This window comes from Sinohyriopsis cumingii, unplaced genomic scaffold, assembly GCF_028554795.1.
Source record: "Sinohyriopsis cumingii isolate HCF-2022 unplaced genomic scaffold, ASM2855479v2 utg001554l, whole genome shotgun sequence".
In the NCBI taxonomy this organism is placed as follows: Eukaryota; Metazoa; Mollusca; class Bivalvia; order Unionida; family Unionidae; genus Sinohyriopsis; species Sinohyriopsis cumingii.
In genome coordinates, this window is record NW_028316017.1 from 537,645 (window position 1) to 552,574 (window position 14,930).

At 34.5% G+C, this 14,930-nt stretch overlaps 1 protein-coding gene across 1 annotated transcript in view; it reads right to left on the bottom strand.

Moving 5' to 3' along the window:
- Positions 1-14,930, bottom strand: part of LOC149771954 (cell cycle checkpoint protein RAD1-like) — a 37,029-nt gene that overhangs the window by 13,391 nt on the left and 8,708 nt on the right. The window contains exons 3-5 of the mRNA XM_089948050.1: positions 12,594-12,688; positions 7,068-7,179; positions 2,592-2,714 (exon numbers count right to left, since the gene is read on the bottom strand). Of these exons, the coding sequence (XP_089804176.1) occupies positions 2,592-2,714; positions 7,068-7,179; positions 12,594-12,688 (330 nt within the window). The remainder of the gene's footprint in view (positions 1-2,591; positions 2,715-7,067; positions 7,180-12,593; positions 12,689-14,930) is intronic.

Genomic DNA, 14,930 nt, shown 5'->3' on the forward strand with positions numbered 1-14,930 from the left:
CATATGTCATAGATGTACTTTATCCCATCATGGCCTCCACCCCACCAAAGCTGTCTGAATGACTGGTGCAAGTAGAAAAGAGCTGGCACAATTTATGATGGAACACCTATATTAAAAAAGAACAGTTAAAATTGATTAAAAACATAAAATGGGCCTAACTCTAGAAAACCATCTCAGTGTGAAAACAGAACATGTTCACCTAATGTTAGTGTCTGCCAAGTTTCAAGGCAATCCATCAAAATCAAACTATCTATCATTTGAAATCGCTTGGCAAAACTCCCATTTGAATATGACCATCTATTCAGGAGAAGTAGCAATAACAAGATTTTCAACCTGGATTTTGTGGTGGTCATTTTTATTTAGGACCAGCTAGTTATCATATCAAGTCATTTGATGAAAATGTACTGCTTATATGCTTTTCTGTTCAGCAGAAGCAGAGATAAAAAGATTTTCAAGATGGCTGCCATGGTGGCCATATTGAATGTCAGGACAAACTAGATATGATAAGAAATCTTTTAGTGAAAATGCCATGTTGGTATAACCATTAATTCAAGTGGCCATATTTGAATACCAAGGAGAACCAATTTATATTAAAATTCCAAGCAAAGCCCATTTCATTTTAGTATCAACTAGGTATCATAAGAAGTCTCCTGGTGCAAACCATATGTCAATGACTTCCATTTAGAAGTAGTGAAAGCATTTTCAAGATGGCTATGCATGGCAGCCATGCCAGGTGTCAGATTGGCATCATTTTCATTTAGGGTCAACTACACATGTCCTTTACATTTAGATATGACCATTCATTCTGAACAAATAGCAATAAGATTTTCTAAATGGCTGAATTTCTAAATGACAATATTGGAAGCCTGAGCAATACCATTTTTATTTAGGACCAATTATACCATGGCATGAATGTGTTTATAAAGTTTCTCAGCAATCCTAAAGGTAGTCTAACAGGAGTAGTGATAGCAAATTTGTGTTAATGGAAGGCTGGATGCTACATGATAGATAACCAGTCTACCAATAAGCTCTTCACTCTATGACCAGAAGAATTCAAAATAAGAAAAGTTGTTTTTTAATGACAAAATATATTAAACTCCTGTGGTATCATCTAATTGTACAAGACAGTATAGCCTCCTACATGTTTAAATTCAAATGGGATTTAGAAACTTTCTCTTAGATGTCATTACTGTAATAACTGCATTAAATGAAAAAACATTTGTTATTGTCTTTAAAATCTACAGTGGAATTCAGTCTTAACTAAATGCAGTCTTTGCTGCTTCAATAGTTCAGTAGTAACGGTGGTTTAAGGCAATTCAAGTGTTATTACAGTTCATCTTTGCACTCATCACAAACTGGATGGTACTGATTGATATACACTGCAATTACTTCTACCATAATTAACTGAAAAACAGCCAGAGATGATATTCTCCCATCAGCACTAAGCATGTTTACTGTTTATACAGGTTATGGGCATATATCATTATACTAAGAATCGTCTCTGTCTCTCATCCTTTTTTCTCCACCAAGATTACTGAAAATTGTTTTTCGTAACATGACCATAATGAGAGTTTTGGGATGTTTTTTTCTATGTGAAGCATCATGTACTGGCATATCCAAGGTATATTATGCGAAGACCTCACTTATTACATGACCAGTCTATGACATTGATAATATAAACTAAAGGTGGAGTGAAATCCAACTGTTATTGGGTTTCCAGTGTGGTTACAAGCTCAATAAAACATAAGATTACCTAATTAATACGCACGAATCTTGCATATATATATATATATATATATATATATATATATATATATATATATATATATATATATATATATATATATATATATATATGGTCAACATTCTTTTGCATACCAGGGCCCAACAATGTGGAATGAATTGCCCAGTGAACTTGGACACAAAGACAGTGATCCCATTCAAGAGTGCTCTTAAAACTCACTTATTTCAACTGCAAGAACAAACTTAATAATGTTTCCTAATTTAAATATTTTCAGCATGTCTTTTTTATGTTTTCTAATTTCATGATGTTTGTTATTTGTAATAATATCATTATATATGTTTTAGGTGTTGTCTAATGTTGTAAAGCACTTAGAGCTTCTAAAGATTAGGTGCTACACAAAGTCCTCATTATTATTATTAACAATATGACAAGTTTAAAGACAGTCCAATGAATCATCTAGGGAGTAAAGCCTAATGCTATATGCATCTGGATATGTCTGGCTTGAATAATTATTCCAAATAAATGTACAGAAGAATAATCTTCCTTTCTTTAATTATGGGGATAAGTTATTCAGATCTCTGACTATGTTAAGTAAGAATCCAGCCAGCATATTCCAATGTACATCAAAGTCAAAGTCAAGCATATAAAACTTAAGACTTACACTTGAAGTATGAGTTTAAAAAATGGAAAGTGACAACTAAAGTCTTTCTAACTTGCAATGGTAGAAAAGTGACAATTAAAGTAAAGTCATTCTAAATTGCAATCGTAGAAAAGATATATACAAATTTATTTATAGCATTCAATATGTGCAGACTGTACTGCCAATATTAAAGTTTTTTGAACTTACATGTGTGCTGCCAGAATTACCAAAGGTTGAAAGCCTAAAATAGGGTGGGTCAGGTGACAGAAGAATCTGCAGTACATCACTGGTCATGTCCAACTCACTGAATGCCTCCTTCAGACATTCGGACTGAAACAGTAAACATGTTATAAATTGTAAACCAATTGCTCTAATATCAACTTGCACTCACTTTAACAGTGGAATAAACTAGAGACCATGGAGGAACCTGGAACAAAACCAGTATGTAGGTGTGCTGGAGAAAACATGTTACTACAGAGATATCCAGGCCCTAAGCAGGAATATATATATATATATATATATATATATATATATATATATACACACACACACATTGATTTCAAAGGTATCAAGATATCAGCCTAAACAGTAATACATAAGCAGCGTCAAACAAAAGCAATACCATAAAAATTAAAGAATGACACAGTGAAACTGAACAGTCATTCACTGACAGATATTTGACTAAATTAACACAAAAAACAGACATTTGACCAAACATGATAGAACACAAACTTGAAGCTAAATGGTCATTCACTGACAAATATTTGACTAAAACAGCAGAAACAAACATCTTACTAAAACAGTGATTCATAAAGAATAACATGTTTGCAAAGTGATTACTGTATTTTCTGCATATAAAAATATTAAATTCAATGTGTGAAAAGCAACAAATAAACCAAAAATGCATGCTCATCCAACCAAACCAACACATAGTCACTGGTCACCAAGTTGGTTTATTAAATAGAAGCAAAATGAAAATAGATATGATAGGACGAATCATTATTGTAATTTTCCAGATAGTTAAAGCGGTGGTACATTTTTGTAGCAGGTGTAAGAGTAGAAAGGTGGTCCTATATATTAATGGAACTAATTAACTATTTCCAGTTTGTTCAGTCTGCTGCTGCAATGTATAATGTGACTAACAGCAAACTAAATTATATTCCAATAAATTCAATACATAACAATAAACACATGAAATAAGGTTCAGTTTTTTGCTATAGATAGATTGTTTTTATAAAAATATATTATCCACTGAAAACAATTCCTACATATGCAACTGGCATGTGACTGGGTGCAGGTTTTGACATTATCCATAACTTAAGTATTACCGGTAGGTGGGCAGATAACTTTTAGCCCTTTAGCTACAAAGTATTTTATCTGGAAGCGATGGGTTTGCAAAGTAGTAGCAGTTCTCCTAATGTTTTATGATTGGGTACTGTATTTGAAAAAGATTATTATGGACTAACGCAACAAAAAAACTTGGTGCTGCATTAGAACAAATATATGTAATTGATTTTGTAGATGCATACAGCACTACCTGAGGCAGTTTTACTTTTTATCTTAACAAATAGTGACTGAGTAATATATGCTTCTCATTGTAAGTCACACAGAGTGAGATGCTTTAGACTTGAGTACCACATTTCATTATGTGCATAGATACTTTAGCCGTGACTCCCATATTTCATTATGTGCACAGATACTTTAGCCTTGGGTCCCACATTTCATTGTGTGCATAGATACTTTAGCCTTCGGCCCCACACTTCATTATGTGCAGAGATACTTTAGTTTTGGGTCCCACATTTCATTATGTGCATAGATATTTTAGTCTTGGGTCCCACATTTCATTATGTGCATAGATATTTTAGTCTTGGGTCCCACATTTCATTATGTGCATATATACTTTAGCCTTGGGTCCCTCATTTCATTATGTGCAGAGATATTTTAGCCTTGGGTCCAACATTTCATTATGTACACAGGTACTTAAGCCTTGGGTCCAACATTTCATTATGTGCACAGGTACTTTAGCCTTGGGTCCCACATTTCATTATGTGCATAGATACTTAAGCCTTGGGTCGCACATTTCATTATGTGCAAAGGTACTTAAGCCTTGGGTCCCACATTTAATTTAGTGCACACACAGGTACTTTAGCCTTGGGTCCCACATTTCATTATGTGCATAGATATTTTAGTCTTGGGTCCCACATTTCATTATGTGCATATATACTTTAGCCTTGGGTCCCTCATTTCATTATGTGCAGAGATATTTTAGCCTTGGGTCCAACATTTCATTATGTACACAGGTACTTAAGCCTTGGGTCCAACATTTCATTATGTGCACAGGTACTTTAGCCTTGGGTCCCACATTTCATTATGTGCATAGATACTTAAGCCTTGGGTCGCACATTTCATTATGTGCAAAGGTACTTAAGCCTTGGGTCCCACATTTAATTTAGTGCACACACAGGTACTTTAGCCTTGGGTCCCACATTTCATTATGTGCACCGGTACTTTAGCCTTGGGGGCCCCAAGTGGCCGAGTGGTCAAAAGCACTCACTGTTATGGATCACTGCCATCTCACCTCTGTCTGCATGGGTTTGAGTCTCAGGCTCAGCCAATATGGGTATGTGAGAAAGCTTGCCAGCTTCTCATGGGTCGTTGGTTCTTTCCGGGGTTTTCCTCCACCATTTATACTGGCCGCCATGTATAGCCTATCTTGTGCTGAAAAATGACGTTAAACCCTATAACAACAACAACTTTAGCCTTCGGTCTCAAATTTCATTATGTGAATAGATACTTTAGCCTTGGGTCCCACATTTCATTATGTGCACAGGTACTTTAGCCTTGGGTCCCACATTTCATTATATGAATAGATATTTTAGCCTTGGGTCCCACATTTCATTATGTGCACAGGTACTTTAGCCTTGGGTGTTGCAAATGTGGATGTTTTTGGAAAGCATTGGCCAGGTGCAGAGACAGTGATCATCGAGATCTTGTCTGGTGGTATCTACTTTAAACAATTTACTACAGTCATAAGGCTGATAGGCTGGCAGTGTGGTAGTCTGATTGGGAAGGCTGCATGGCAGCATGGCTGTCAGTATAGCAGCATAGCTGGTAATGTGGCAACATTGTTGATAGTGTGGCATTGTAACAGGCAGTATGATGGCATAAGTGACAGTATGGTAGTGTAGTTGGTGGCAGTATAGCCTCAACACAATGCGTCATCACCGAAACATGGATCAAGGATCAAGAAATTATTCCAAGGATGTGAATTTTGAACTGTACAATAAGACACTGAATTATAAATTTGTATTGTCAGGACATATGGTTATATGAACCATACTCATTTCTATAATAACATGTTCACAGTAACATAATAACATATCATTTGGTGAATGATTCTTGTCTTTTTGTTTTGCGTATTCATGAGAGTCTAGTTTCGTCTTTTGAATGGTGTTGTAGTATGTAAGGTAAATTATGATTAGAGTTTATGTGTTAGTTGTTTTTTTTATTTGTTGCCATAATTATTTATCCATTTCACTGCAACAGTAAGCAAAGAAAATTATGTAAGAATAAAAAAGTAATTTATAATTAATAAATTTTCCTTTAGTCAAAATCTTTGTATTATCATTTTAGAATCACCATCGGGTCCAAAAAAAGCAGTACATTAGTAATTTATTTTTAAAATATCTGAAAATTATGTATATAAAAATGATTTTGGTCTCTTAAGGCATACTGGAAATACAGTATCTCAAATACCTGGCATTTCACAAGTATATCTAATCAAAGAAATCGTGAGTGCGGAGTGAGTGCAGCAACTAAGTTCCCTGATCTTAGACATAAACGGATTATCCAAAGCAATTGCTAACATTTATTAAATATGTCATGAGAACACTAATTTATGCCTCAGTAATAAAAAGTCACATACTACAAAAAAAATTCCATGTTTAATTCATGACATCATCACAAGTCATGGGAACCAATCTGCTATGCTATGTTTTCACATGTGGTTGCCTGTGACAAGATTTCCTCATTTTCATCAATTCATATGAACAAAAATATTTTATCAACAACACAATGTAATACTCTTCTACATATCAATGAATGTGCCATCTTTATCGATCGATAAGTGACTGTGTTTGAAAGAGAAACTTCAATTGGCTCATTCAAACAATATGAAAGGTCATATTGGGTCAAAACAAGAAGAAAAGTTTCCTCACACTTGCAGTAATTGGTTAAGTAGGTTTATGCATATTCATGAGAAAAAAGGAAATCTTAATGCAGGCAGCCATGGGTGATAAGAAAGCATAGCAAATATTTGCCCATAACTTGCAAATATAAGTGAATGAATACACTGAACAAACATAAAAATAAAAATATGATGTATGAAACCATAAGGTACACACACTGTGATGTTATATGACAAAGTTGTACTATTAATGCAGTCAAAGTTAATAAAATGAGCTACTCCCATGTTTCAAGTTTCATCTGAAGAAACATTCATAACTATGACAACTGTCATAAAAAACTACAAAGACCCAGATTTTCCAGGCATTATGCAATGGCAAATCTATGTCTGTGTAATTTGCAGTTGGACTTGACGTAAAAGTAAACATATACAGTTACAGCTTTTATTGATGGTCCTCAGTAAACACATTAAAACAAATTATAAGAAAACCGACTAGCCTTCATGATAATTTTATTGACGACATTGGTGCTAAGAAAGTTGAAGTCCAGAACTTCATCTGGTTCCAATGTTTTTATACTGCAGTCAGTAAGCACCCCATCTTCCTCAAGGCTGAAAAAAGGGAACAGAAATGTACTTTAGAAAAATATTACATCAATCTTAATACAAAAAAGCTGCCTTATGTCAGGATTACAAAGTAAATTTTGTCTAAATTGAGTAGTGCTGTCTGTTGTACATCAGTCTACCATGTTACATTATTCTGCATTCAGTGGTGTCCAAGAAACTGACCTAAACACTGAGGTTAGTGGTGGACACTTGAAGATGACCTAAACACTGAGGTTAGTGGTGGACACTTGAAGAGGAACTATAAAGAAAAGTAACCTTGTTCTGACTGTACCGCATATTGTTCCTCATGATAAATTTACATACCAAGTTACCTGATTAGGCAGGTAAGTGTCTGAAAAACTGAGCTCAAATGAAGATCAATGCAAATCACTAAAGCATGACCTCTTGGTCATCTTGACCCAATTTTGTCTCAAGGTTGTAATACTCCTCATGAAACACTTACATACCAACTTGAATGACTCTACAAGCATGTGTCTGAGAAAATGGCCTTACACATTTAATGTTATCTGTTGTACCCTTTAACACAATCCATACAACTTAAAAAAATTTCCTAAATATTTCATACAGTTCATTTTCTTTGTGAGAGTAAGAAATTTATCATACAAGTGAAGTCTCAATGACATCTGCCTAACAGCCAAACACAAAAGCAGTTGTCCCAAACATCTGAGTAGGATATTTTCAGCAAACAATTATTCCAATGCTGTTCTTCAATTATGTTAAGAAAAACAATTTTTTGAGGTCTCTCTATTCTTCATCCATATATGATGCAGTTCAGCATCATTTCTTCAATAATGAAAGACCTTAATATAGAATGATTCTGTCAATGTTGGTAGGTAAACTCCACTTGTAAAAATGACAGCATTTCCCCCTACAAGGCTTTCTGTAAAATTTGGTCAAATTCCATTTAGTTGTTTGGACAAAGAGTCAATTTAAGGTTTTTCCATTCTAAATAACAGTGACCATATTTCATTGCAGACTGGCTATCATTCATACTTAATAGCAGTGGCATCGCTAGGGTGGTGCGGACCGCACCGGGTGAAACCATCGGATGGGGTGACACCAAAATTACTGTCTATAAAATTTCTGAATTTTTCTGCAGGAAGGAGGTCCATGGGGGTGACACCATGAGTTACTGCACTGGGTGACACCAACCCTAGTGATGCCACTGCTTAATAGACAGCTCTTAATGCCAGGATGCTTTTGCCAAATTTGGTCTAATTCTGTCCAATGTTATTAGTGAAGAAAATGTTCGTAAACAAATTATATTTAATAATGTCTGCCATACCTGAAGGCTGATGAGATTTATTTGTACAAATCTGAATGCCCTTTAAGCCAGGATGCTGTCAAATTTGAATGCCCTTTAAGCCAGAATGCTGTCAAATTTGAATGCCCTTTAAGTCAGGATGCTATCTGTCAAATCTGAACTCCCTTTAAGCCAGGATGCTGTCAAATTTGAATGCCCTTTAAGCCAGGATGCTATGTCAAATTTGAATGCCCTTTAAGCCAGGATGCCATCTGTCAAATCTGAATGCCCTTTAAGCCAGGATGCTGTCAAATTTGAATGCCCTTTAAGCCAGGATGCTATCTGTCAAATTTGAATGCCCTTTAAGCCAGGATGCCATCTGTCAAATCTGAATGCCCTTTAAGCCAGGTTGCTGTAAAATTTGAATGCCCTTTAAGCCAGGATGCTATCTGTCAAATTTGAATGCCCTTTAAGCTAGGATACTATGCCAAATTTTGTTACATTCAACTGAATGGTTTCTGAGATGTTGTTTAAAATGATTTTATATTGTGATAATGGTGGTCATAACTGAAGGTGGATCTCAAGCATATGTACATATCTGAAAGCCCTTCATGCCAAAACTCAATGAGCATTTTTACATATCTGAAAGCCCTTCATGCCAAAACTCAATGTACATTTGTACATATCTGAAAGCTCTTCATGCCAAAACTCAATGAACATTTGTACATATCTGAAAGCTCTTCAAGCAAAAACTCAATGTACATTTGTACATATCTGAAAGCCCTTCATGCCAAAACTCAATGAACATTTGTACACATCTGAAAGCCCTTCATGACAAAACTCAATGAACATTTGTACATATCTGAAAGCTCTTCATGCCAAAACTCAATGAACATTTGTACATATCTGAAAGCTCTGCCAAAACTCAATGTACATTTGTACATATTTGAAAGCCCTTCATGCCAAAACTCAATGAGCATTTGTACATATCTGAAAGCCCTTCATGCCAAAACTCAATGAACATTTGTACATATCTGAAAGCCCTTCATGCCAAAACTCAATGAGCATTTGTACATATCTGAAAGCTCTTCATGCCAAAACTCAATGTACATTTGTACATATCTGAAAGTCCTTCATGCCAAAACTCAATGAGCATTTGTACATATCTGAAAGCCCTTCATGCCAAAACTCAATGTACATTTGTACATATCTGAAAGCCCTTCATGCCAAAACTCAATGAGCATTTGTACATATCTGAAAGCCCTTCATGCCAAAACTCAATGAGCATTTGTACATATCTGAAAGCCCTTCATGCCAAAACTCAATGAGCATTTGTACATATCTGAAAGCTCTTCATGCCAAAACTCAATGTACATTTGTACATATCTGAAAGGACATTACACTGTTATGTTTTGTGACAAAATTTGGTCAGTTGTTGTTGTTGTTGGGTTTAATGCCATTTTTCAGCACATGATAGGCTATACATAGCGGCCAGTATTAATGGTGGAGGAAGAATCCGGAAAAACCCCGGAAAGAACCATCAACCCACGAGAAGCTACTGGCAAGCATTCTCACATACCCACATTGGCCGAATCCGAGACTCGAACCCACGCAGACAGAGGTGAGATGACAGTGATCCGTAACGGAGAGCACTTTAGACCACTCGGCCACTTAGGGCCCCATAAATTTGGTCAAATTCTGCTCTTTGATTTTTTTCTCTTCAAATATGGTCAAATTCTGTTCTGTGGCTCTTTAGATGTAGTCATAAACATTTTCCATTTTTGTAGCAGCAACCATATTTGACTGCAAATGGCATCATCTTTACCTTCGTGCCAAGATGCATTGTCAAATGTGGTCAAATTTTGTTGAATGGTTTCTGAGAAGCAATTTTTAAAAATTCTATTTTTGGTTACAGCAGCTAAATTAAATGGCAAATCTGTATCATTTATAAAAATATGAAGCATTTCATGCCAGAAATATTGTTAAATTCTGATGAGAAGTCATTTAAAAGTTTTCATTTTGTAGTGGTCGCTATATTTGATGGCAGATCATCATTTGTAAAAACCAAATTACCTGGCAGAATGCTTTTTAGTGGTTCTTTGAAAAAACAATTGTTAATTTTGTTTAATATTTTGTTAATATGGTGGCCATATTTGATGGATGATCAATATCATTTGTCGACATTTTGACAGAAACCTATGTGGAATACTTTGTCAAATTTGGAGAAAATTTCTGCAAAGCAGTTCTTGAGATGATGGATATATCAAATGTGCACAGATAACACAATGGATGACATACAATGGATGACACACAATGGATAACACACAATGGATGACACACAATGGATGACACACATAACACACAATGGATGACACACAATGGATACAGAACCATGCCACAAATTCACCCTACCAGAAAAGCCCAAAAATAATATGCAAATATTATATGAAAATGGCAGAAATGATGTTCACTGATAATTGTGATGAATACTTCTATTTTTATGCCTGATATTATATGCTTACTGTTATATATTTTAGATTAGCATATACAAAGCTACGAGTTGTTTTTTCACAGAATGTATATTTTACTAAAATTGTTACAAGAACATTAGTTTTTTTGTTTATCTAAATCAACAACTAATGTATCAATGATTCTGGCATTAATATAATGCATACCAGCATCATTAATACACAACCAAATTCAGATTATAATAAATGTCTACAGTAATATTTCATTCAAGAAATCTTATGTTGTTGGTAAATAGTTTCCAAGGGCAAGTTTAACTCTTTTACTACTTCATGATAGCCACGTCTCTACTGTACACATTAGCATCATGTTACAGAAATCTACAAATCTATTTCAATGAAAACAAACAGGAAAACAAACAAGAATGATTACTTTTCAGGTCTGATCTGTTTCAGAGGCATATAATGGTATTATGGAGTATAAATACATAAAATCATTTCACTCATCAACATATCACAAGCGCTGACACTTTAAACAATTTGAAATAATACTTATGATGTATACAGAGAGACTGCACAAACAGCTTAAATCTTGAATAAAAAATGTTTATTTCCAGATTCTTACTTCAAAAACTGTATGCAACCCAACAATCAAATCATGTCTTCAGAGACAGACCCCATTCTATGTCACCTCCTCTTTGAAGTCTATATCATAACATAAAACTGTATGCAACCCAGCAATCCAATCATGTCTTCAAAGACAGACCCCATTCTATGACACCTCCTCTTTGAAGGTTAAATCATAATATAAAACTGTATGCAACCCAGCAATCAAATCATGTCTTCAAAGACAGACTCCATTCTATGACAGCTCCTCTTTAAAGGCTAAATCATAACAGAATTACCACTGTATACCAATAGGACAACAAAATGTGGGTGGGGTGGGTGTTAGTTTCCTTAACATGTGTACCTCTAAAGTTTGATATCTTGCTTTTCTATTTACTTTTAATGACATGCAGCTATGTCTGTATGACATTGACCTTTGCACTCTTAAATCAACTTATGATTTTCTTATCAAGAATGCAAACCACTAACAAAGTTTCATGATATCTGGTATACATGTCAAGTTATTCCTTCTTTAACTCCCTGTGACCTTGACCATTAACCTTTCAAGTCCCCAAAATCAATATGTCTTCCTTGTCTCAAATGCAAGTCATCTAAGAACTATAGTCAAGACTTGTAGTACAGAAGTTTGATAGTGTTGTGCAAATATATCATGTCTTCTTATTTCAGTCCATGTGACCTTCATGATTGACCTTAAGACTACAAAATGATTAATAGGTACCTTCCTTGTCTCAAATGCAAGCCACTCACAAAGACTGATTAATGTTCAAGATATCATCTGGAAACCATTTTTTTTTCTTAGAGCTAATCTGACCTTGACCGTGAATCTTTTGACACCAAATCTATACGCATCTTTCTAATCTCAAATGTTCACTATTTACATAGTCTGGCAAAGTATCTATTATATAAGTCAAGTTATTGTGTGGAAATATTTTTCCTTCTTTCAGTCTCTTTGACCATGACCTTAGATTTACTGAGACAGAAATTTTTAGTTACTTAAAAACTATGTTAATGATAAATGGATCAAAACCAAAGTTATTGTGCAAAATTGAAAAGGAGAAAATTACATGAGCAACAAAGGGCAGCCATATCCACCATAGCACATCTTGAGACTGGTGCTTACACCTGGCACAGCACTGCTACCAAATATTGTCAGGCATTCCTGCAAATATGGGAAGACATACAGTTTCTCTGCAAGAAAACACTTTGTATATATTTATCCTACAAAACAGCAATTATGAACAAAAACTAGATATATTAATTTTAAGTATCCCTTCAAATGACGCACAAGACAAACAAAAGATTCAACACTGCCATCACATAATGCGCAGGCAGATCAGGGTCTATTCTGTTTGTTTTACTAATTAGTCTTAAAAAGAACTGCATAGATACAGATCTGCCAGCATAATACGAAATGATGGAATTGGGTACATGCAGTTTGCAGTTGGACCCACCATAGACCTAGGTCTGCCAGCATATTATGCAATGATGGATTCAGGTCCATGCAGTTTGCAGTTGGACCCATCATATAAGCAGACTACTCATCTTGAGACCATTATTTGGGTGGGGGAGATGCGGTTGGTCTCTCAAGACAAGATTTATTGTATTGCCAACTTAAGTGATACACATTTATTTAAAATTTTATTGCAAAATTTTGTTCAAGGCATAAAACTGAAGCCTGTTATGAAAATAAAGCATCAAAGTGTCAATCATGAACCGGGAGATGCTGGAAGCATGACTAAAAATGCAGCCCTAAGATGAATTGAGATTGATTACATCATTTCAATTATCTGCAATGGTCGTTATTACTATCTGCTATTATTGTTTTGTTGTAATTATTATTATTATTATTAATATTATTATTATTATTATTTCATAACAAATGAAATGCAAGATTTTTAAAAATCATATTTATGCCTCATGAATTCATAAACAACAAATACTTGAACTTTAATGTTTATAACGTTTGGTCCGTCTATTCTGTAATGAGTTATCAGGTTATTATTCATAGTATCGTGTGCTGGAAGATTGCACATATTGGTCTAGCTTGTTGTTCAATCCTGATACAGTCAAAACAGTTCAATAAATAAACAAAAAAGAGTAGGGTTGATATATCTTAAACTCCTGATAAAAAGATCAATGATTTATGGTTGAATAATCTTCTATTCAGTTACTGCAATCGATTCAGACATAAATGGCTGTCTATATATCTTCGCTATTAGCAAGTATTAAAACCAGAAGTGTTCAGTATTACTGGATTACCATATTATTTTCCAGTGGTAGATACCACAGTACTTTTTTCCAATGTATCAGTACTTTCAGTTTCCATCAGTAAAAACAATGTAGTGAAATTTCTGAGCAATCTTCTGACAAATTTAATGATATTCACAGCTTGTTTCACTTTACATGAGAAAATAATTTTAAAAATTATTATTTCTTTTACAAAATGGTTGTATGTCACAAATTGATTTTGAATGTTACATACATATAAGCATATTATGATCCTTGAATCACATGTTTGACATGTGTCACATAAGCCAACATGATGGCTTGATGGGTTGTTGTGAAAGATACTCGAGCCAAAGTAAAGTTATGGAAACACTTTGGATTTAAAATAATGTCTTGTTTTAGTTATTTGCTAGTGTATGATAATCTGCAAAGTACATGTATTCCTTTCTTAGACTGTGAATTATCCTAAGATTTTCAAGGAAGCAGTTGTTTTGTTTAAATTTTACATATTTTCTCTAGCCAAATAAATCATTTCTTGTTTGTTGAATACGTGTTTTTTATGTTTACTGAATCTCTCTTGTATATACCTTGCCCAGCTGCATTTAGATTTTTTAATGTAGCTTTAACAATTTTTCAGTCATATTGCTATGATGTCCACAGCATGGCAGTTTATAGTGATGTCTAGCACTGACTGGGGCATCATGCAACAGACATGTAGCATGATGTCCCAGCCAGTCACATTATCCTGACATCAGGCCAACCAATCCTAACACTAACCTCTTAATGCTGAGTGCCAAGTGAGGCAGATGCTAGTACCATTTTTATAAGTCTTTGGTATGACCCGCGATCTCCCACATCTGAGGTGGAAAATCTAACCATTAGGCCACCAGAGTTAGCTTGTAAACACAAGGCTTTAATGACAACACTTCCTATGTTGATCAAGAAGCTCTCTAATGTCAACAGTCTTTTACAGGATGATAGCTCTAGTGTAAGCTTAATGATCCAACTTAAGTTAGAATTTAAATTAGAATATATATATATATATATATATATATATATATATATATATATATATATAGATACAAGAATGGTTCCATGTTTAAATTTTAAATCCAAAAGTTAATTATGCATTCCTTCCAATACATATACATCTGACAAAAATATTGATACCATCT